Source organism: Aptenodytes forsteri, unplaced genomic scaffold, assembly GCF_000699145.1.
Source record: "Aptenodytes forsteri isolate BGI_AS27 unplaced genomic scaffold, ASM69914v1 Scaffold125, whole genome shotgun sequence".
NCBI lineage: Eukaryota > Metazoa > Chordata > Aves > Sphenisciformes > Spheniscidae > Aptenodytes > Aptenodytes forsteri.
In genome coordinates, this window is record NW_008794447.1 from 3713456 (window position 1) to 3739067 (window position 25612).

At 36.6% G+C, this 25612-nt stretch overlaps 1 protein-coding gene across 1 annotated transcript; it reads right to left on the reverse strand.

Moving 5' to 3' along the window:
* On the reverse strand, positions 1 to 25612 carry CLGN (calmegin). Its single transcript, XM_019474874.1, has 15 exons — positions 25445 to 25612; positions 24456 to 24526; positions 21528 to 21586; positions 18277 to 18418; positions 17384 to 17465; positions 14137 to 14329; positions 12072 to 12261; positions 11336 to 11449; positions 10576 to 10732; positions 9091 to 9306; positions 7432 to 7551; positions 7120 to 7249; positions 5128 to 5205; positions 2376 to 2485; positions 1 to 660 (listed from the first exon to the last, which is right to left on the reverse strand). The coding sequence occupies exons 1-15, from the start codon at positions 25604 to 25606 to the stop codon at positions 580 to 582; spliced, it is 1905 nt and encodes a 634-aa protein (XP_019330419.1). The 5' UTR covers positions 25607 to 25612; the 3' UTR covers positions 1 to 579.

A 25612-nucleotide genomic window follows, 5' to 3' on the forward strand; every position in this document is an offset into this window, starting at 1 on the left:
ACCCATGTAACAAGATCAACTAAAATAATTTACAATAAAAATTGTTGCTAGCACTAAATCATCATACAAAAACAATTATTGCATTTAGCTCTGCACAGAAAAAAATACCTTTTCTCATAGCAATGTGAACTGCCAGAGATGCTATGTCTATACTACCATCCTCTTTTAGCCGAAAAGTGTAAACAGTTATTTTGTGCTAGAGCTGCAAAAATATTATAATTTATTATGTTTCTAAAAAATATTTAGAGTAAGTTTATCTCCAACTAATACTAATTTCTAGGAGTCTTCAAATCTTAAGAATCTTCACCTTAAAATCAGTTGGCCAACTTGTAATTCCACTTTTATTCTGAATTCGAAACATCAGCTAACTCCTCACAAATAGTATTTCTCCTTAAAAAAAGGGGAATCAAGGAAGTTTGGGAAGGTTAAAAGAGGTTAGAGACTTAAAATAGGAGCTTAAGTAGCAATGAGTTCGCCTTTTTCCTTCAAATCTCAGGAACTTGCATGCTGTCAGGCCCACTGAAGTGGCATACCAGAAGTTACTATTATCTAGACCTACAAATACTAGCTGGAAGTAACTCAGTCCTTTCGTACTCTTCTTTTGCGCACTGATTTCAGTCGACCATCTCCAGAACCGGTGCCTTCATCAGCTTCTTTCATCTGAAAAAAGAAAATAAAAAAATTCAGCATTCAAATTTTAAACCAATTTTAATTATTGAAACTGGCATGTTACTTTATTCCTCCTCCCGTCCCCCCCAGTCATATTATCACTAAGTGCAACACTTAAGTGATAGGACATTTTTTTTCCACAATACTAATCTAATGATAAATAAAGCGGGTAGAAGACTTTTCCTTTCCATATTGAGAAGGAAGAGAATACGACATCTAAACTGATGTCAGAAATTTGGTTTTGCCCATTTACTCATTGGTTTAAAAGCAGTGACTTTTTAATGAATTTGGCAACTTCCTTAAAGTGCGTATTATGCTAACTTTAATTTCCACTTCTTAAGCAAGAAGCATTTAAAACATTCTAACTGCCACCTTTGGAAAGCTACAAATAGAACAGACTGTTCTTAAATCAGATGTATTCTTCTCAGTTTAAAAGCAGTTAGTTTACAGAGGCGCATGAAAAGCCTTTCCAACATGAACTCCGTTCTCAGACAATGCATTGCTTCCTCACTTTCCTGCATCACCTAATGGCAAGCACCTCATTCAGAAGAAACAGCTCACAGAATGCAGCACAACCTGAATGAGGACATGGTGTGCATGACATCTCCCAAGTAGGTCACTAGCTAACTCATGACAGAAACTTGCACGGCCTGAAAATACCCAGAGAAGAGCAAGCCATAACCTCACTGTGATACTGTGTAATGGCATACACACATTCAGATCTTGTTATTGCTTTCACCAAGTCACATGCATCTTAATGGGGTTCATCAGATACTGTATTCCTAGGTAAGTGTACAAGGAAAAAAAAAAAACACCTTCTTACAGGAAGAGGAAGTACTGAATAAGGGGTAATTAATGAAGAATTTCACTGCTGACACAATGCAACTTCATGCAAAGTACAGTTTCCTAGAGGAGTTTTATATGAAAAGGAGTTAACAGTGCACTAAACAACTCCCCTAATCTGGGAAGGCACTCATTTAGGGAGTGACAAGCACAAGATGACCAACAGAAATACCGTGGGTGGATCTAAAGCATTTCAGACATACCACCGTTTCTAAGTGAAAGGATAATGAGTAGTTGACAAGTAAGAAAAGCACACACAAATTCCATTCGACAATGTTATTTTCTGAAAACATTTTATAGATTATCTGCTGACTGGATTAATTGGCACAAGAAAAATGAAACTGCAGGTGCTGAATTCAAAACCAGTATGGTCATTTTGCTTAAAACCTTATTTTGGAATTAAAAAAAAAAGGTAACTGAAAGCTTAAGGTTCTTCTAGGTCTCACAGAAAGGCTATTTGGTTAGAAGCACATGTTCCACCAATTAAGTAGCATGATAAAGAGAAATTGACACCTACTGCAGCATCCAAATTTTCAAGACTTGCGATTCATTTAATAACCTGTTAAAAAAACTATACTGTAAAAGATGTTTCATGTTTAGAGACCTGCATGATCACTTCTATACTATACCTGTATTTTACAACAAATATCACCTCCTAGCCAAAATTACACAGGAAGAGACATGTTTCACAAACCTATACAGAGCATTTGAGGTGACAAACTCAAATAAAAACACATCCCCACCTCATGATTTGTTTTATGGCTCAACAGAAGAAAAACTCTTGTTGTAGGTAACTAGGCTTAGTTAGAACTGCTATGTTAGACAAGGGCAAGGAGAAAATAGGGGAAAATCCCCAAACTTACCTCATCTTCTGAACCAGATTTGTTTGACTTATCACCTTCTTCTTGACTTCCATCTGCAACTTCATTTTCTTCATCATCATCATCATCTTCACCACCTTCACCCTCATCTTCTGCAGAAGAAATTAATTTTACTTTGTAAACAGAACTATATTAAAAATGCACTATATCCAGATACATTAGTAAGGAAAAGAAGCCAGTTTCAGTCTTAGAATGAACTACTTGTTTACAATAACCCATAAAAACATCTCTGTGATACAGAGAATAGAATTCTCATGAATTAGTAGAAGTTGATCACTGTCAGGTTTAATAACCAATTTTAACAGCTTCAGCCTAGCCTCTTTTCACAATAGCACATACTCTCTTCAGACTTGTAAGTGACCTACTAAAATGACGACCTTAAGTTGGTTTCCTTTAGGGAAGTCCTTAAATCCAAGTATTGTATTAGCCAGTTTTGAGACTGGAGTACAAAATAGGACAAGTCAGGCATCCCAACTCTGACTAAGTTCTGACTTAGAGAGCGAAGTACAATATTGCAGTTACCAGTCATCCACCATGGGGGATGCCTACATCCTAAGGGAACTCCCCTTTTCAGCAGGGAATTCTTTTGACATACTGTTTTGGTTGAGGGATAAGCAGCTCTGTGCTTAACCCCTTCTTATGCATTATTGCAATGCAGAAACTAGTCAGAAAAGCACTATACTCCTCTCAGCTCACTTGAAGTATGTCCAGCTTGTACTACTAGGATAAAACTATTCACAAAGAGTAGTAAGCTTTCTATGAGACCTAGCGTCAGTCAGACCTTTGAACTGACAGGGACTGGAAAGGAAAAAAATGAAGAAAAAAAAAATACTTTTTTACTCTCCAGAATCCCCTGGACAAACTATAGGCTAAGCAACACAGAGGCGGTTTCTACCTTCTTACTGAGGCCATGCCATTGCACTAAAGAGCAGTGCACGCACCAAATATTGCGAATTGTAGGGTGCTCTCTGATCAGCACGTAGGTTTCCCTTCTAGGGTAACCAACTCTCTATATTTTGCATATTTTGTGAAGGAGGCCAGGCACCCAACTGTTTTGATTTCCACTTTGGGCTTCAGTACTTACAAGCTGGCACTCCCATGCCTGCATTTTAGGTATCTATGCTCATAAGAACTAAGCCTCAGCAACCACAGCATGATTCAAAGAAAAGTTACTGGGGTTTGGCAAGTCTCTTCCTTTACTTCAGAGATCTTGAAGTGAGAATTTCTAGAAATTGAGTACCCTTTGCAATACTTTCTATCAAGAACAAACAAGAAATCAAACCTGAATCTGATAGAAAGGATATAAGGTGGCATTTTACAACTTAACAGTCTGCCAGTGGCTCAGTTAAAAACAGTGACGAAGCAGTGCTCAATTCTATCCTTGTCAGGTCATGCCTACATCTCATAAGCACTACTTCAGTGTTAAAAAAAAAACAAAACCAAAAAGCCAACACTCACCCCCACCCCCCAATTCTTACTGTTTCAAGCTCAGTAAAACTGAAACAAAAGTAACCACATAAATTCAGATGGTAGTCACGTATAAGATGCAACTCTCCTCATTCTTGGTGACCGAAATCTAGAAAACCCTAATTTATTGAAATATTTGAGACTTCTGTAGGAGTACCAAAAAAACTTTGCCTACCTGTAGTTATAAATTGAGCCAACCAGTTCATAACTATTAGTGAAGCTCTAAGAAATTAGTTTTCCCATCTGTAAATATACCTAATACATGTCTACACTAATGTCTCTACTATTGTTACCAAAAGGAGAAATATGACAAAAAAATGGAGACCATAGTTTAAGATAGATGTAGACAGAGATTTCTGTTCTAAAAGTAAGCCCTTAACAGAAGAGCTTGGCAAAAATTCACAAAGCCTTTGCTCATATTCTAATGAAGAGATTAGAAATTTTAAATTATGCAAATGCAGCACCTCCCATAAGTACTAATTCCAATAGAGGGGAAAAAAAACAAAACAAGCCCAAAAATTCAGACATCAGAAGTAGTAAAAGCCAGAACTGGACAACTATACTATTTGAAGTTATTGATTTTAATTTAGTCCAATATTAATTTAATCAGTATTTCATATAAACGTGTAACTTCACAAGAAGGTTCAGACTGTGCCCCTGAAATTCCCTTTCTTGGCAACATTCTTTCACTTCCTGGAATATTCTTCTAGAGGCCAAGGCAAGCAAGGAGACAAAGTAGATGAGCGGACAAGTCAAGAACACATCATCCTTTAGCAATGCCACAAAAACTGACATAGAACAAAATAATTCAGTAAATCCCACAGACAATGCCCTTCAAGAAGCACTCTGCCAGCAACTCATTCTCACTGGAGCCAAAGAAATCTACAAATGTTTCTGAAATTTCCAATTGTGCCATGCTTTTTCTTTTTTTTTTTTTTTTTAATGTCCCCATGATAAAATGTGGATCTCAAGCCATTCAGTATTCCACAGCTCAAACCCCATTACGTTCAACTCCAGAAAACAAAGCAGCAGATAATGACTATAAAGGAATTGTAGAGATTATTAGGACCCAAAGAGACCAGCAGAAAATATTTATAAGTACAGATACCATACTGAGAAATCTTGGAGGAAACCCACATCCGTATCTGATGAAAGCTGGCATCCACCAGCTTGAAGTTCTACCATCAACAAGGAAGCAGAGGGGAAAAAACCAGAAAGGAGAGACCATTTTCAAGTCCTGGCTCAAATTACTTCCCTTTCCCAGTACCTGAAGGAGGAGCCTCCCTTCCCATCTTCTTTGTATCCTTTATAAGCTCTCTTTTTGTCTCCTCCATTTCTCTTCTCTCTGTAGCAAAAAGAATCAGCAGAAGGAGGCAGAAGACAAATTCCCTAATGCTTTCAGATATGAAGAGGCAAGAGTGATAGAAAAAAAAAAGGGACGATTTCAACCTGAAAATGTAAAAGGTGACAGGAAACTAAGGGAAGTGAAGCAATTCTTCTTAAACAAAGAGAAACCGGGCAGTCATATGACACAGCAAAGTGTAATCCTTCCCTCTGAAGCCTAGAATTTACTTGAAAACCTTGGAATAGTCATACAAAAGCTAACTATGTTAGTTTTACTCTGTGTTCAGTTCAGTAACTAAAAGTAAAGGTCTAAAATGGAACCTACTTTTGAAACATCATGAACAGCTGTTTCAAGTGGACTTCTTTAAAAATGTTGTGGGATCTAAACAGTATTCCTCTGCGATTGCCTGGACCTTATTTCTAACATTCAAACACACACTTCAACATATTATTTATTAAGCGATGTGTTGTAATTAACTAAATTAACTGACTGACTTAACGGAAGAATATTGGAATTCAGGTATCACAGACAGCCTTGCAGCAGTAGCATATTAGGTACAAAACGTATCTATGATTTGCATCAAGACTGTGTAAAAGAAAAAGATTCTGTAATTCAGGAACAAGGAGCAGGTAAAGTAGAGTAAGATCAAAAGGAAAAATGCAGGAAGGTACAATGCTGAAATACCGTACCTACAATTTATGCTAATGTAAAAAATATATGTGGCATAACTAAAATAATTAAATGCCTAGGTAAGGCTCTTGAATGGTAAGGCAGATGGACTAAGTTTGGTGTGGCAAGCATTGTGTCAACAACGTACTCAATTCTTTAAGTACTGGCATGGGAACATCTGGTGCTGAGTAAACTTAAGTCATACAGGCAGCAGCCATCAACACTCATGGAACATAGTGCAGAGACAGACAAAAACCACAAAGTTTCAGTCAGTAATACAAAGTGATGTCAGTACGAAGAAAAAAAAAACCCACCCATGCACGTCTGCTAGGTTTCTAACTTTCCATGCAAGTCACTTGTCACTTTCTTGTTTCTACCAAGGAAGAGTGAAGTAAGAGGTAGAATCTTGCAGAGGTCTGAGGCTAAGGATTTTCTCATGGAAGTCAAGATAATGCACTATAGGCTAGGTGATTTGCTTTTTATTCATTACTGTAGACTCAGGGAAATGCTAACAGAACATCAAAGCCATAGTTGAGTAGTACCAGTAATCTTTGATATAGTAGTAACACAAGATGATTTTATCCTTGGATGCCGAAGTATAGCTCAACCTACTGAACGATTGATTTCTCCCTTGGGGCAGCAGGATAGACCTCCGCAGGCACGCAATGCATTGCTAGAAAGCAACACAAAGGAAGCAGCAGACTTCAGTATTTCAAGTCTCTGTATTTTCAGGCTTTAACAAGGGTTACTAACATCAGTGACCAACAGAATAGTTCAAGGTACAACCCTCCCACAGAGGAGTAAGCAGAAAGACTTATGTTAAAGACTTAAAGCTATTCCAGACACAGTTTAAAGACAACAATGTGACTTTAACCACCTCAGGTACATATATCTGAACCATTCAAATGTGTTCAATATATGAAATATTTAGAAGGGAGAAAATATACGTCACTGTCTACAAACATAAAAAGACTGTCAGAAGCACGTTACTTTCTTGAAAGTGAAAAAATACTGAGGAGAGCCTTACTTTCCGCTTGTATTGTTCAAAGAGCTATTAGCCATGGAACGCCACTTGCTGGAGGTTGTCAAAGAGAAAAAGAAGACTCAGAGCAAGGCAGGTTTTGCAAATTCCAAGATAACTGGTTGTAATTATTGGCAATGCAATCCATGAACTAGTCCTATTCATGTCTTTATATTTAATCAAACTGCAAGCTGGCTTGCTTATCTTACCATCTTCAGCAGTACCTTCGTTTTCTTTTTCTTCTTCTAATTCTATTTCATCATCTTCTAACTCCTCTCTCTCTGGTTTTAGTTCTCCCTTTGTAATTGGCTTAGATATATCAGGTTTTTTGAAGTCAATATCTTCATCTGTTTTCTACAACAAATTAAAAATCAAATTACATTTAAACTCAAATTAAGAATTAAACACAAAAACCACTATAAGCTAAGTAGTATCAATGGCACATTAAAAGTGCATATTGTTGCACAGATGCTAGGAGTTTTCAAATAAAGTATTAAGAATAAAACCAAATAAAAAATATATTAAATTTCTCTAACCTTTGCTGGCCAGCAGAACAACACACCTAGACCAACAGGGAGAGCTAAAGTCAAGATGTAGAGAACCCAGAGCCATGGGTGGTCTTCCGCAGCAGTCACCAGTTGACTAAACATACCGGGCTTTATTAAAAACAATTAAAAAAAAAAAAAGATTTTGTATTTACATCCCTCTCAATACATCAATACATTTATAAAGTGTACTGTATATATTTTAAGCTTTATGTTGCCCAAAAAAACCCCTTCTCTACCTTTGCTTTTTCATGACTAAGATAATATTGGATTTCAATACTAGTAAAGTAACAACTTGACAGATTGCAAATAAATAGCAGGTGCTAAGTAAGAAAGAACAAACCTGGTACTCCAAACATACTAGACTGGCCACTACTCAATTTTGTAAAGCGACATTTGGCATCTTGGCAACATCACACTTTACACCCTTCCCAGCTACTCTATTTCTTCCCCTTGCTGTGCTAACTCAGCTGAAAGCTCCCAAAGCATCAAGAACCTCAGAGCAGCAGCCAGCCTCCTGAAGAGCAATGTCTTGCTCCATCTGTACTACCACGTCCTCTCCTTTGACAGCCAATTACTGAGGGAGTAAGTTGTCCTCCCAGCGCAGTTCTGACTTATACAGTAGAGGTAGGTAGGCAAGTGCCTGGTCCAGTAAGAACTCTGGAAAGGGTACATCACCAACTAAGGTAGGAAGTTGGAGAGGCACAGTGGAGTGAGGGGACTCAAGGGAATATTTTTTGCTATTGTGTGTACAGGTACAGATGCAGGTCCAGACATAAACCCAAACATTTCAGAAAAGGGCAAGGATGTGGGAGGAGACGGCTTTCCTAACTGCATGGGCAGATATGCTGTTGCTACTTGCTCATCCTGTGACAAACAGCAGCTGTCAGGAATTGGCCACATTTGCCACCAACCCATCGTTTCCTTCCCACAACTGCAGGCCTGCTCTTACCACTCAAAGAAAATATAGGACTGTTAGAAAGAAACTGTAGTCAGTGAAGGCAGCCGCTAGAGGGGCTCACGATCCCGTATGTCAGGACAAGTTCATCCTACTGCATAGGAAAGAGATCTAGAAAAAACTGTGGCAGCTGGCCAAGTGCAGTATACAAACAAAATGTGGATGCACACATAGAAACAGAACAGATGCAGCTCCATAAACACACATGCACTATTTTCAGAGCTGGATAATATATACATCTAAGCAGCCAAAGGCCTAAAATTATTAAACAGAAAAAACACGACTATTTATCCATTCCTCATGGGAGGGAAACATCTAAAGAACATATATAATGGAGTTAGCCACAAGTGAAAAGAAAAGGAAAAAAAGGTCTTTGAGTTTAACTCAGCTTCCACCTGCTGACAGGTACTGAATTGCTAGTATCACCGCGAACAGCAGAAGACTCACTAACTATAACGAAGCCAATTTCTCGCTAGGTGTTTAAATAAAATTTTACTTTTAATTTCAAGAGGATACTGATCTCGGAAAGGTAAAAAGCCAAACTACAAGAAAAAAGAACTATCATAGTTACTCAGCAAGACTATTAATTGCAGACAAATTAATATTCTGTCAGCATTAATTGACAGAAAATTCTTCCAACAGCACATCTTCCTCACTGCTTTTGGCTATTGAGAACGTAGTAAAGCTTATACCTCATTAGCACTTGCTACTAATTTCTTCAAGCCCCAGCCATCTGCTGCCCAACGATCTGCTACTTCTTTTTCTGAACATATAATGAAGTTATCAAAGTAGATATCAGATGTCATAGACCAGAGTTCTAAACCAATAGCATTGACAGTGGTCATCTTGAACGGGTGAAGATCTTCAAAATAGTCTGGGTTCAGTATTTTCCGAGGGCTCCAGATTCCCTTTTAAGGGAAAAAAAAAAAGTAATCACATTACCTATACCTCATTAAAAAACAAACTGAAACAATTTTTTGAAATAATTAGAACTTCCCAACTATTTTAAATGCATTATTTAAGAAGACAAGCAGTAGAGTTTAAGCTACATAAAAACAGAACTGGAAATAGCCTATAGGATTTTGGCAGATGGGTCTCAATTTTCTGGTTTAGGGCAGACCTCAAATTTTTTTTTTTTGTCCATACAGGGTTACAGTCATTACTGACTGTATGAAGTATCTCTGTTCTTCCTGGTACTGGTGATTCCAAGCACAGTCTTTGTAAACTTCCTAGAGTAAGTCTAGGAAACAAATTTCCCAATACTACCGGAAAGTAAGACATTGGTATTACTTCTTCCTCTAGTCTCTCCTTATGTAATACATAGTTTTGGCTTTTGTTCATCAATATAGCATACACATTTTTGTAAGGGCACTGGTCAATATTTTGTGGCCAGTGATGGAATCTTCTGAGGTAAGCATCTATTGTCTGGTGGCTTAAGACTGCAAGGGAACTACGTCCCGTGATCCACATAGTCCCTTCCAGAGTGTGTGTGTGTGTATATATATATATATGTGTGTGTGTGTGTACATATATATATAAACTGACAGCTACTGTAACCAGAAGTGTTAGGGAAAATTTTAGGGAAGGAAAATTCAGCCTTATGATACCTGTGCAAATTAGAGCCAGATTTTGTTTACAAACGTGCTTAGGATCTTAAGCTCAAAGAAATCAGATTCAAGTACTCCCCAGCCATAATTAATACAAAGTGACTCTCTTTAATATCCAACTGATTACCTCTTACATCTGGAGGGGAGGAGGGGAATTTAATTATCCAAAATTGATGCTTCCACTAAAACTGAACTAGTAAGTCAATCTGCTGACTGAAAGGTATAATTTTTTAATTAAAAAAAATTGTTCATTTAAAAAGACCATAACATAATTCAGAATACAATTCTACAGAGCACGTTAAATAAGTGGTACCAGTGCAAATCGTTGCAAAAGCAACTTTTAACACAGAAATTGTTTTAATACAGGAAGCATTTCTATTTTCCAGTATACTTAAAGAAAAAAAAAAAGCAAATTAAATACAAAAAAGCTCAAAGTGTTTAGTGAGGGTATTCAGACTCATTCTAAAATATAAATATACTGTAAAAAAGCCTAGATAAATATACTACTTTGACTTGCCTGCTCTGTTGAACTCTGTACCTTTTAACAACAACCTACAATATTGTTATTACCTGATAGTTAGGATTATCTATCATAGGTGCTTTCCATTTTCCTTTATAGTTTGGGTTATTCTTCATTGGACGCACCCAGTGTCCACAACCAGGTGCAGTTTCACACTTTGGATTAGGGATCTGAGGGGCTTCCCACTCCCCATCCATTTCTTCATCCCTATAGAAAAAAAAAATCACAAACAACTGGTTTGAGATCGGACTGGTCTGAACACTAGAGTCAGTCTGAAGTTAGGGTCCATACACATTTTGCTACAACCACCTCAGAATTTTGACCAGCTCACAGAACTTTACCCAACAGTATAAACACCCTTTTTTTTTTTTTAAAGGGCACATGTTCATAACTACCACAGCATGACTGAATGCAATTATATTCCCGCAGCTGCAGACAGCTTGAAACACTTCTCCATAAGACCCTTAGAGATCCCTTTGAAACTATTATATGATGATTTCAAGTTATCAACTTAAACTGTTTCATGGTTTAACATTGTAGCAAATTCTTTCAAAGGGGTCCTTCATATTCTGTTTTTGTTTATATATCTTCAGGAAAAAAAAAGGCAATTGACATGTTCATGTTTTTCTAAAAGCAGCCCCCCCCCCCCGGAAAAATAAATATTTGGCCATACCTTACACATTCCAACTTACTACCTCAAAAGACAATGAGATTTACATTGACTTCTGATCCACAACTCAATCTGCCACAGAGAACAGGCAGGCTTATCTACAAGACAGGTTAACAACCTGCACTTATTCAAGTTCTTACCAGTCCTTTGGTTTTTTTGCAGTAGGGTCTGGAACATACTGTGGTTCATCATCAAGCCATCCTTCAGGCTTAACAGCATCAGGATCTTCTATTTTGGAAGGCTCATCTTCATCCCTTCAATTACAGGCTTATGTTAGAAAATACAGCAGCCTGACATTGAACCAATGTTCTGTTCAGAGGACTGTAACTGGCATGAAAGGGATGATTTTTCAATGGCACAACAGAATTAGACACACTGATCATGAGAATTAGACACCCAATTATCTGTTTATAAATATTTGAATTATATTTACATTGTTTCAAAGTACTACTTAGCCCAGAAACTGCTGCCATCAACTGGCAGGTGTCAGTCAGGTGTTCCCATTAAGTTTTTCCCTCCTCTTTGTGAGTTGCCACATGAACAGCAGTTCACACAGAAAGAAGTAGAAATCACTGAATGTAAGTTAAGACTATGGTGAAAAAAAGCCCTCTCTTCCTAATCTTTCAGGTATAGTAATCTTAGTTATTAATTGCAACCACGGAGGGTACAAATCAGCAAAAAGCACAATTATTTCTTTCATTAGAAGATGACCAGATCCTTGTACCCACCTCAATTATGTTTTCAAACTTTAGTGCTTTTAGTAGTGAAACATATCCCAATTGTCATTAGCAAAAAACCAAAATAAAACCAGGCAAATCTTTCAAATGAATAACCTGCATGTAAAAGGTACTGTACAGATAAAAATATTCTCCTTACCAGTCATCTGGTTTGACAGCATTTGGATCAGGTATTTTTGGTCTCTCATCCCAACCATCAGGCTTCTTATCACTAGGATCCTCTATTTCTTTGGGAGGGTTTACTGGAGGAACCATATCCTCAAGAAGACTTCCTTTACTGACAACTGATTGGTCGATTAACATTTCAAATGTATCATCTGGTTTTAGCACTAAATTGAAGAAAGTTGTATTAAAGAAATAAGGGAGGCATTCATTCTACAAATATCTTTAACTAAAACCTATATAATAAGCACAGACTTAGACAAATAATGGCAAACAGGATCCTCACTAGCAGAGCAGGAGACAGACTCTCCCACCCAGGTACTGGATCTGGACACAAAACATTAAAGTTGCTAGTGTGGGGCTGTATGACCAGTATCAGGCCCCCAAAAATGAAATCTCTAGCAAATTCAATTGCTGAAATGCATCCAAGCACATTCTAAGAGATTTTTCAAAAGCCTACCACTTGTCCAAATTCTGCTTTATTCATTTACTTAAAAACACAGACAATGAAAGACAAACGTCTGCCCCAAAAAGCATCTCTGCTACCAAATTACAATTTCACACCTGAAAGCATGGAAACACAAGAACTGCATCAGTAACACAGCTGAAGGATCATCAAAGCACTATTTTCTCTGATTCAAATCTGACAGCCATTTCCCTCAAATGCCAGACTGCGAATACAGAAAATTCTCTTCAAATGTTTAAGTATTTTAGCAAGTGTGAGTAACTGAGAAGCCAGGGTCACAGAACTGAACAGTGTCAGACTCAGTAACAGATGTTGTATCCAGATCCATTTCTAATAACCAGTGAGCACATTTATAAGTGCTTAACAAGTACATTCAAATGTCCATTCAACACAAAGATTATTAATTCAAAGTAAATACTATTCCACTTTTATGACAGTTTTATAAAAACGGGTGATGAAAACCAGAGTAAGTCTTACAATGACAGTTTGATAATATCTAATGAAGCTCTGGCAGTTTTCAAGAGTATTAAAATACCCATAAATGCAAAAATTAAACCCCATATCACTTTAGATACAATACAAAGAACTGATTTTTAAACTTGTTATCAGTCACATAATGCATTAGATTCACACAGCTCTATGGAGTCTACTTGAACAATTATAACAGAATAAATGCAAACCAAGTTTAAGTATCTTTAATCATCATTTCTAATGAACAGCCCACATACAGGAACACATGCATTCCTTTACCACAAGAATAGTGTTTTGTTTCACTTATTCCTATTATCTAAAAGTGAAAGTTTGCTATGGCACACTATGGTAATTTATTTAAAAGAACAGTAAGTTTTGCCCATGGCGCAGCAGTTGAACATGCCTTCCATTATTATCCAAGAGAAGTTCAAAAGTGCAGTCAATTTTGCTGGATTTGCAGTATGCCACAGATTAGCCCATTCTTCTCTGATTATTTATTCTTCCTCAGAAATTAGAAAAAGGGGAAAAAAAGAGCTAAGAAATGAAACTTTCATCTCTGCTATACTGTTCATTGGTACAGAAAGAGATGTCACATGAATTAAAACCAGCCCACATTCATTCATCTTCAGAGAATGCGGTAACATATCTGCTCATGCACACTGCTGCAGATGCAGGTGTTGGAGAGAACTCTTAACATGTGGAGGAGAGTTGTGTGCGGCATGCTGCAGATTTAACTGAATTCCCGTGAACTTTGATGCCTTCCTAGAATATTGGACGGTTGTGGGTTTTTTAATATCTTTCTAACAAAAATATTTTTATCACAATAAGTACTGAAAGTATTAATCAATTCTTCACACTAAAGGCTGGCCAGGGCTGGTATGTTTTTTCCTGTAATTGAATATTAAACAGCAGCATTTCAAAGCCACTTTTATGTCCTGCAGTTAAGCCCAGTCATTAAATAATCATTTAAGCCCAAATCGATAAGCAACCACCCCTCAGAATTAACAGACTATTACAAACAAAAAAGCAGACTCCAGCTTCAGTGGACAGAAACACATTTTTAATCTCTCCTTTCCAATTTAAACTTATAAGAATTAAACAATACCAAGAGTATATAGATGCGTCTTCTTGTCCAAATAGAATTTTTTTAGGTCTACATCAGGACGTTTTGCATGTTTTTCATCATATTCTCCAGTTTTAGGATTCTTATGTCTGAAGATAAAGTGTAGTTTGTAATCTTCTCCACATTTATCTGGTCCAAACATAATAGTATAAGGTGTTTTGTCAAAAAAGTATTCCTGTAGAAGCAAGAAAGCTGAGCATGTGTTATACTGTACATTTTATGAAGTCATTTTGGGTACTTCTTTTCCTTGATGCTGAGGTATACAGCATAGTTACCTTTTTCTAAAAGGTAACTGCAAACTGGTAGGGTAAATCATGAAAGGAATTGAACAGTCCTCTTGGGCTGCTGGGTGCTCTCTGTTCTCAGGGAACAGACTAACCATAGAGATCACTTAAGCCTCTTCAAGGCAAGATGAATGTATTTATTTAGACCTTACCCTTACGTTAAGTGGAAAAGCCTGTCACAAATCAAAACACCCAAATATCTATAACCTTCTACAAACATTACACTAAAAGATGGAAGGGAACTAGTTACTGTTCTTTATATCAATTTTATTTTTCAATAAAGAAAAAACCCAGGGTATTATTATCCAGGATTTTATCAGTCTTCTTGCTCCACATTAAATAACAACAACAACAAACCCTGAAAATATCAGATATTCTCCTTCACAGTATGTTGCAGTAAGCTGTTTACATACGTCAGTATTTTTCAACTATTTGTATGATTTTTGTATTTGAAATACGCAGTAACATGCTGCCTTACATTCTTAAGCAATTGCTTGAAGGAAGAAGACCACTTGATTCCTGTAAGTTTTCTTCTTGAAAGAAATATTCTGATGTAAATGTATTGTTTGAAATTAGTCTGTATTTTTAAATTTTTTGAATGCAAAGTAAAGTGCATGCAGAAGTGCATGTATTTTAAGTTTGGTCCCTTCTACAACATTGAACAGCCTTAGGAAAATGTCACTGCTAAGAATTAACAATAATTGACTATTCTAAACATACATACAGCATTGAGACATGTCCCATTTTAAAGTTAAAAAAAACCAAGAAAGAGAACATTGACTCTTAAGTTACCTCATCACACAGCCAGTGAAAACTCCAAAAACAGTACAGGATGAATTGTGAGCCAGGCCATAAACAGGCAAATTTTGCATTTGCTGTCTTCTGGTTTACCTTCTAGTAAGACAACAGTACTGGAGAATTACAGTTTCATGTGTAATTGAGCTGAATATCTTGCTCTCACACCTTTTTTAAAAATGTAAAACTTTTCAGTTTTACTATCATTTACACATCTTTCCATTATGAAAGATGTCATGCCTCTACTTGCTTTCTTGCAGTCTGTATTTTTAATACTTATCTATTAGTACTCAAGTTACTTGAGCGTAAACCACACACTGGCATATAAATTTTAGGAAAAAGGAAGAGCACTAGGAAGTTGCACTAAAGCTTTTATTAGTACATCTTAGAAATGCTTACAAGCAACTTCTTATGCTTGTCGCCATCTCCTAGACTCTTGCAGAGGTACATATTATCCCTTATATCTCATGAAGGGTCCCACTGTTAAGTGGCTCTTCCCGACCGCTGGTTTGCCGGTCAGGTCAAGCAATGTCTTGAGCCTGTCCTGAGCAATCTCCTCTCCATTTTGCACATACACAGGGCATCACACTTCACTGCTATTCTCCTCAGTACTTGGAAGTCAAGGTTATGGCCTCATGGGTCAAGGCAGCAGCAGTAGGCACAGACGTCTCAGGGATAAAAGCACAGACGAAAAATCTTACCCAGAGAAGAAATGATAATTCTGCCCACATTTCTGTTTACAAGTTTTTTCCATGAGCTTGCCTTTCTAGCTTACCAAATATTGGTGAGCAAACAGTATAGCCTGATGCATCTCAAACCCAACAACTTCTATAGCCTATACAGGTTGTAACTGTGATTGCCTTGCAAACTTCTGTCACTGTACTACTGAATGTTGGCTCAACAATACCAATTAGCCACAAACCTGTAGCAGTTAGGGTAGTCAGCTTTTTAAGTGGCCGCAGCAACCTGCTTCAGGATTGGAAGTACCTTTATCACTTCATGTTTGTACTGCTGAGACAACGCAAGCTCCTCCTAGCTCATGATGTAACATTCTGAATCCACACTGGTCATTCCAAGTCTGTCCAAATGCTAATCTTATTCTGTAACTGCTGCTATATACCAAAAGCACCAGCTCCCATCAAAGGAGCTGCAGCAACTGTCATATATAATCGGCCATCCCTACTCTGTCAACACAACATTTGCGTTGCACAAGCTCCTAGGCCACAATTCACTGCCAGTTCTGAATGTAAAAAAAAAAGTTGCTAAAATATCCTCCATCACAGGCTAGACAGCTTATATCTACACCCCAGTGTAGTGGCAGAAATATCAAAAGCAGAAACAACCAGTTCGCATGTGCCAGAACTGAGACTTGGCTAGAACAGGCAGCATTTTAAGCTAGAAATACCTGATTGCATTGGCATAGCAATAAAGAGTTTTGTGGACAAGTTTGGAAAAGGCAGGCAAGTTCACACCAATATACTGAGAAACAATTTACAAAATGGTCCAACATACTAAGGCACTTGTTAATCTTTCCACACGTGACCATTCAGACCTTTTCCTGGGAACAGAGATTCTCCATCACTTGCCATTTCTAAATCCAAGTTGAGGCCCTTTCTAAGATGCCATGTTGTGTGCCATGCAGTAAAAAAAAAAAACCTGTTTCACAAGTTATGAGTTGAGATTCTATGGCTTCTATTATTGCAGAAAGTCAAACAAACCAGACACAAAAGTCCTTTGTCCTGGATGTAAGACATCACTCATGCAGAACTAAGAGGAGTATGTTAATCACAACGAACTCTTCATTCTAACCTTCCGAAATTCACATTCTGAGATTTCTTGTCTGAATATAGATCTTAATAGCTTACTTTAAGTTTTAGACTACCTGTAAGTTTCATTAAAATAAATGGAAATTATAACAAGAATAACATTATCGAATATTCCACCAGTAAAATATGCAAAACTCCAAAGATTTTGTGTATACATAATAAGTTATATGTATATTATCTTGCCCAATCTTCTGCTTAGACATTGGGGAAGCTTTTAAGAATTTAGGATGCATTAAGAATTAATTTCTTATTGACTTTTCACAAGAACAATTATGCATTCCTCAAGTGAACAACTGATAGCAAATGTTAACTAAGAGGACATACCAGATTCAAGTCATCGCTACTGGAGAGAAGTTTAATATATGCACCACCACAGTCAATGCCTTCTTGAAAATTCACTTCATATCTGGGCAAAGAACAAGTTAAAAAAAACATTCCAAGTATCAGACAAATACAAATTAGCTTCTAATCTGCAGTTCTAATTATGAATACATTAAGACTGTGTATTAGTCACTACTGTCAAAACACTTCTACATGACCAAAAGGTTTTAATTGCCACACAAGCTAATGCAGCAGCGATGTCAGTCAAAAAACGCCATGGTAGCAATTGCTACAGTTGGTATCACCAGTAAGGAAAGTTTCAAGGTGGTATCAAAGTGAAGTAGAAATGGGCAAGAGTTGTAGAAAGTTTGTGCTGTCTTTGAAACTGCCCATATGACACACTGAATTTAGCCAGAGGAGTTACCTGGATATGTCTGCAAGTACAACAAAGCAAGTCTGAATATCAGAAAAAAGCAGTCATATTGCCATGGTGCTCATCATCACTAATATTGCTATAATGCATTCAAGATTCAAGTTGCTTTTATGGAGCTACACAGAAGTATTCCTTAAGTGGAAAAACACTGTACTCAAACGACACATGATTTAGATCTTTTAGAGTAAGACTGAAAATTAATTAGCTTTTTCAGCAATCTTGTAAAATATTAGATTTCTGTCAAAAAATATTTCAAAAGAGTTTAAATACCACTTCTTAATACTTGTACTACAATCTTACTTGATTATTAAATCATTCATACTTACAGTTCTGAGAGCTCTGGATATGATAGGTCAATGCTACATGGAAGTCAGTATTTTTCTACACGGATTCACATTATTTTCTTGACTGAAAGATTTTAACAATAATAAATACTAAGTAAAAAATCTGCAGGATTACTTACTGAACAATCAAAGGCTTATTATCGAAAATAAATGCCTTTGTTAGCATAGCTGATATTGCATGATGCTTTGCCACCGATTTTAACACTAATCCTCTGTCTCCAGGCACTGTATTTTCTTTCAGCTCTTCTACTTCCCATCTTCCTAAAACACACACACACACACAGAGAGTCTTTGAAAAAAATGCAGGCTGAAGTAAAGAAATCATAGCCTTGTTGAAAGCAAAGAGTTAACAGCAAATAAAGACTAGTTGCCAAAGTAGCGAAGAAATCCTGACATGTGATGTCAAAGAAGTTAAACAATAATCATCCAATTCATTACTGGTAATTCTACCATGGATACAAAACATTACTCAAGTCCAGCTTACACTTCCCCAAACTAACTGCTCTACAGCACTCAAATACAAAAAAACCCATTCATGGTACACAAATTTGCTGCTCACATCTTTCTATCAAATCAGTGACAGAATGTTTTAACCAGCACTTTTCAAGAATTAGAAACCACTAGAATTCCAGCTCCACAGATGATAAAATAAAAAACGGTGTCATGCCCAAGATCCATCTAACCCAATGTTCTGGCTCAGACAGCAGGGAAGAAAGCAAGCTTAGGGGAAAAAGAGTGCAAGTAGTTGTAACAACAACAAGTGACAAGCTTTTTCTTCCCGGGCCCCCCCTTCCCCAATAGCTGTTTCTACAGCAGTAAATATCCCAGTTTCATAATTGATATAGCCAAAAGAAAGAAAACTATCAAAATCTCAGTTTTATGTGTAAAACAGAATTTTCCAACTAAAACGAACAAAAAAAAAAGCCAGCCATGGACTCCAAAGTAGAAAAGAACCACATCTTTACCATAATCCAGCATAAACCAATGAAATTGAATAGTACACATTTAACATAAATTTTGTTATGTAAAAACATTTTAATTAAGTTTATTGCACAAACCTGTAGCATGTGTCAATGTCCACTGGATTTCTGTTTAACTGCCATATTGTATGGAAGAATTGATACAGTTCAGATATGTCATTTTATTCAAGCCTAATGCTTGCATTGTTAATATAGAGACTGTTTCAAAGTTCTGATTCATATTTAATGAGTTTTATTGTAAAAATCTATTTCAGCCTTAAGAAATTGGCACATAATTAAAGAGATGCCTACACTTTGGGTATGCATAGCTCTGCACAGAAAAGCCCACTCTCCCATTTCACCAAAAGATATCAGTTCTAGCCAATTAAGATAATGCTAGCTTTCAATATTTTAAAGATGGCACATGTGCAAAGTAGAAGTTATTCCTTGCACTTCTCAAATTTACAGAAATCTACAAGAAAACTTTAATATTGTAGATCTGTATCTTTAGACTGTGGTATCTCACAATGCCTAGAGGAACATAAAATGTTTCTCCAGATTTTAGATTTATTCCTACCATCGACACAAACTGCATTAGTCAGAAAGCACTGCGTAAGCTAGATACCTGCATGGTTCTTCCCCTCTTGCTTATATAGAACTAGAGTCTTTCAGGTCAAATCTAATCACATGGGAGATGAAACCTCCCCACCCCCCAAAGTCTTTCTAAGAATTATCAGATTTGATCCTAAAGACAAACAAACAAGCTTACAGCTTTAAAAATAAAAGATTATATAGTTATAAATTCACCAAGCTTGGGAAGAATACAGTTGATTACACATGTGGGCAATATCCAAAGAACAAGACTTCTAAAAGGGCAGTTTTATTTTCTCAGAGATTAGCAGCACAAGATTCACTGATTTTTTTTCCAGGAATGAACACGGCGCAAAAGAAAGACTACTTTTACAATTCAGTGTAATCTTGAAAAAAGCCTGTGTCAACGTGGACAAAAGGAAGAAAACGTAATGAGTTCTTCAGCATGTGGTTTAGAGAAGATTCATAAACTGTGAAATCCAAATGAAACAGCTATTTCCTTTTTTTTTTTTTTTTTCAAGTGAAGTGCAATTTGTGAAAGGTCATTAAGGATGGGCAGATATGTACGTCAACAACAAATCCCTAGTTTCTTCTAAGTCGGCTAAACAGGAGGGAGGAAAATTCCCTCCTCTTCAATAGTGTTCCTTCCTGGAAGCTAAGACCAAGCAATAATGCCAGGCAAAGCAACAAGACAAAAAAAAAATTAAATTGGAAAATAGTTCAAAAAAGTCTTTTCACCACAGACTTTGTTAAAGTTGAATTGTCTGGGTGACTTTAAGCAAATATGACTGTTTTGACATTAGAGACAATTTCTATCTAATATGAGGCCAAGTAAGCAGAGAGACATCAGTTCTTACAAGCATCTCATCTATATGGATATCTTCTCTGCAACTTCTTTATTTTTACCAGTTATTCCTGGTAACTGCTAAACCTAAAAACATCTGTTCTGTACTGTTTTGCACATTAAGTCCTACAAGTTATGTTTGCTTCAATGTTTCCATTAACATCAATTGATTTCATTTGACAGAAGAGCAGTAGCAAATACTTTTCTTTTGCAGCAGAAACTTTTTTCTTCTCCCCACTTTCTCTTGAATGAAATAAATTCAGGTTGCAAAATTATTGCCACAGATCACACATCTGTCAAACAGTTTAAAATTACATTCAAGCAGGCAATTCTAGCCTAGGAGTTTATAAGTCAGGTGCAAACCCCAATGATGATAACCATCAAAACAACTTTTTCATTATTACTTTCCAATTTTTTTTTTTTTTAAGACTACTGTAAGAATAAATTGTATAAGAACCACTGGAGAACCCTACATTCAAGCACAGAGAATCTGGAAAAGTGTTTTAAAGAAAAACATCATTCAGTTTAACTTTTTTGTTTCAGAGGCTAGACTGGGAGACCAACCCATGAATCAGTAGGACAGACACAGCAACATGGAATATGCTGCTTTAGAAACATGTTTAACAACTGAAATTGCAGTGGTAAATCTCTCTGACATGATTTCAGAGAAGGCAGTTCTCAAGAAAGACTATTCATAAACAATCAATACTGAATATTCAGATACCAGGGGGTATTCTAGTATCATTCATTGCAATAGATTGTTGGGATGACAAAAATAATCATCTTCACGGTAAGTAACCCAAAGAGCAACACTTCACATCTCAGTTTCAGGATAACAGTCATTATACAAACCAGTATTTTTGACTTATGTCATCTAGGTTTTCAAAGATAAGTTCAGTGTAAGGGGTAGTTATTTCTCAAAGAGCAACAGAACATCAGAAACTATATAGTGGAAGTAAACAGTAAAACTGCTTACCATCATATTTAGCAATATTGTCATCCGTGTCTTCTTTCTTGGTTTTAGACAACACCCACCTAAACCAAAAGATGTACTAGTCATTGAACTATCTATGCAAAGCTGTATTATTTAACGAGCACAGGAAAACCAGCTTTCACCTCTAGGCTGTGAACCTGTGATAATGATTTTGACGGTCAGCATCATGGAACTTTGTCTAGTTCAAAGAACATGAAAAGAAAAACTAAAATAGATTACTCTAATATAGCATTTCAAAATACTTCCTAAGAATGTAAATGAATATACAATTATAACTCTGAAGTAATTCAATGATTCTGAATAAACTTCAGTTTTATATACAAGCTGAGTTTGGCAGAATGTAAGAATATTGCATATGCATATAATATCAAAAATACATGAAAAATAGCAAGGTTCAAGTGTAAAACCTTCAATATGATAAGGAAAGGAAAACAATCACCCAAAGAAACCTTAACACTATCTGACAGTAACAGTACACACGCACAGCAGAGGACGAAAGGAAGAGGTAGAAGTGTCTAAATGAGAAATGCAGTAATGCACTGAACAGATTCCAAATGTATTGCACACAGGGGATCCCAAAAGTGCAAACAAACTCCTGATCTCCTTGATACTATGAACAAGGCAAACTCAGCTTATCAAATTGAGGTCACCAAAAAGATATGCACGTACCCTACACACCAAGCATTCATTGGGGGGGAGAAAAAAGGGCAGTCCACCCTCATCTGGTCATACAGTGGTTCTATCCTGAGCCATGCACAGGAGTATCTTAAGCCAACAGTGTTGCTGAACTCTTCATTGTATCAACTACAATACTACATTCTCGTGATTAATTCTGTAAAGAACTATTTTCATTCATTCTGAACTATCCTCTGCATGGAGTATTTCAGAGACTAATACTTTATCTTTTCTGCTCAAATGTCAGTCAGATCCGTTCACTGTTAACAGAGATGCTGGAAAAGCTTCACAGTATAAATGGCAAACTAGATCCTTGGTCTACCAGGAGAAAGACCAATGAGGAAATAAAACATCTCTACAAGTCATGCAGAAGATTTTCAAGGCCTGTTCTCAAAAAAACTACTCTATCCTGGTGATTTACCTAGTCAGTTTATATGTACTCTTTTCCCCAATTTTACAGAGGAAAGGCAACATGCTGCTTACTTTCTCATACATCTTAGTTCCATACTTCTTGTTCTTATGTAAATTACGTACAGCTAGACCAAAAAATCCCAAGCATTGTAGCTAAAGCTTTGAATATTAGATTTAGTAGGAAGACAAACTAATCTTTGAGCAGGTCTCACGAAGCTAGAAATTGGGATGAATTATATCATTCAAGTATCCCAGTTAAGTTTTTGCATTTGTTAATCAAGGTATTCAGTTGTTTCGATTTTTTTAACACTCATTACCACCTCTTCTATTTAATCATTTTTCCTGTCATCATCGGTACTGCTTTTGTATTGCACTTCTTAACATTTGGAAGTGACATATCATTAAGACATTTGATACACTGAAGACGGGAGCTTGTTAACTTATTTTCCTTCTACATTTCAGTCTAAAAATGAAACAAAAATAAGAAAATATGAATGAACATAATGTGAGTAATGACAGACTAATGTTCAGTGGCCTGAAGTTCCCTGTAACTCTACAGAAGAGAACAGTTTAGAAACAATTGGAAAAAGGGAGTAAGATTCAATCTTACAAAAGTTACTGGTGCCTGCTACTGTTATTTTGTTTACAGTTTAGATCGTGCATCCTCAACAGACATACATGTCTTATGATGGTATAACCTCACTCCTACAGTAGCTGGATCTCAGGTCTTCTCACAGGAAGTAAAAAATAGGCAGCTTTAAGTTCTATGACAATGAATGCATCATATTGCATGTCCTTTCACCTCTCCGTCTGGCTCTTCACAGGAAAGTTAGTTTTTGTTCTATTAATTTTAGTAACATATGAAAACATCTTTTTTCATTATTCTTCTCAGATCAAGAGATAGCTCTTTTGTTCAACAGCATCAAAGTATACAGGAAAAAATATACCAGTAACAAGACCCGATTTGTCATTAAAAACCAGAGACTTGCTTTCACATTTTAAAAGCTTTTCTCATAGCAAGAGAAGTACTCTAACAACTCATCACACCAGCTCTTACTAAAGAGATTTCTACTACATTCACAGATTCCACCTGGATGCACACTTACTTAACTTGAGCCAGTGACAGTATGCTAACCTGGCTTGATTCAAAAAAGAAAAGTCAGTGATCATACAGACCACGTTTACATGGTACTCATTGCCACACTGTTGGAAGAAAACTTACAAGATACAGACAAGAAAAAATTTCTGGCCTAAGAATTGTTGAGCTAAACCTGAAGATTTTTCTAAAATTTCAACGCAGTAAGGTCAAACTACCTAGGAACACTTCAGGAGTCTCAAATACCTAATTCTTATTGAGTATGGGAAGTAATAAAATAAATAAAACAGCTGCTAAAAAAAGTCTTCCCCAAAAGAGGTTTTATCTATAATGCTGAAAGCGCTGCCGTCTTACACATACCTAAGTGCACGTGAAGAGAAAGAAAGAATTTGCTACTGCAGCGTAATGGCTACGCACTTCACCTTGCATCTAGTTAAACTCAGCTGGCTAAATCTTTAAATTACATTATTTTTCTTAATGTCCATAAACCCAGAGTTTATTAAAAGCTTCCTTAAAACACAAAAAATAGCAACATACCTGAAATGTTAACTGTCCGGCTTAACATTATGACGTATTTGGAGCAAGCATTACCAGCCTTCCCAATTCTAACCCCTGTAAAAATTAATTTTTATAAAGATACTAGCAGAAAAATGAATACAAAAATAAGTCCTGCACTCTAAGTTAAACCGCTGAAGGGAAAAGTTTATAATTTTAAGACGTAAACTTACCCAGCCAATACTCCATCAAAGGTTTCTGTAAAATATACTTCTCCAGATGGCTTCGGAGTCTGGTACACAACCTAAGAGGCATGTACAGATACACGCTCTAACATAAATTACAATTTTTCATTTGAAATACACTATCATACCTCCAGAAGTAGTCCACCCAGACAGACCACCAGATTTTGTTCATTAGAAACATCCAGCAGCATAAAACACCTTTCCCCGCCCCTCTCATTTCTATAGTTTGGGCGCATCCCTCTAACAGTGAGCAATTTCACATCTGTGAATTTTAAAAATTCCCTCCTGCGTTCAAAGCCCATAACTGAAGTACCATTACACATCTTACGTGTAACAAAAACCCAGAAAATTTACTAAACTTGCACCAATTCTCTGGCTTCCTCCCTATTTCTTTCTATACGTGTTTTCCATTCTGTTTTCCTATCTACTTGGCACATTACAGTTGGGCTACATAGTAAAAAGAAAGTTGAAAAAATAATTTATAAATATTGCCCACATCTATTTTGAAGTACAGCATAACAAATGCAGAAAGATTTTCCGGGAATAAAGACTGTGTCAAAAGACAGCTGTGACTGATGAAATCAAGAAACTGGTTTAAAGTCAAAATCTCAGTAAGACCAAGATGCTTTCTGCTTTCTTCTGTAGAATTGGCACGTTAGGACTTACATCTAGATCTTACATCTTACATCTAGATACTTCTGTATCTAGATTGAAGGACAGACTTCTTCGTGACTCTCCTCCACAGGCAGGAGATCCGATTTTACACTTTGACGTAGTAGAATCATTCATTAAGCTTGCCCTACATGTCACACACAGCAACTGAAAAACTCAGACTGGTGGGTTTGACACCCACTCAGTTGTCAACTGTGTATTAACTTGCTCTTTTTTAAATGCATTTGTCTACCAATTTCTCTACTAGTTATAACTACGTATCTTATAATTAAACAAGCTTTAACTAAAGACTTCTGTAATCTTACCTCTAAGGAAGATTTATCTCTGTCAACATCAGCTTCTTGAGGCTGCTTGTCAAAATCCTCCACTTCAACATCTGCATCAAGAGTTTCTTCGTTTTCAATTTCTGCGGTCACTGAGCTAATTATCAGGACACCCAGGCACAGCCAGTCCCACCGGAAGTGCATCCTGGT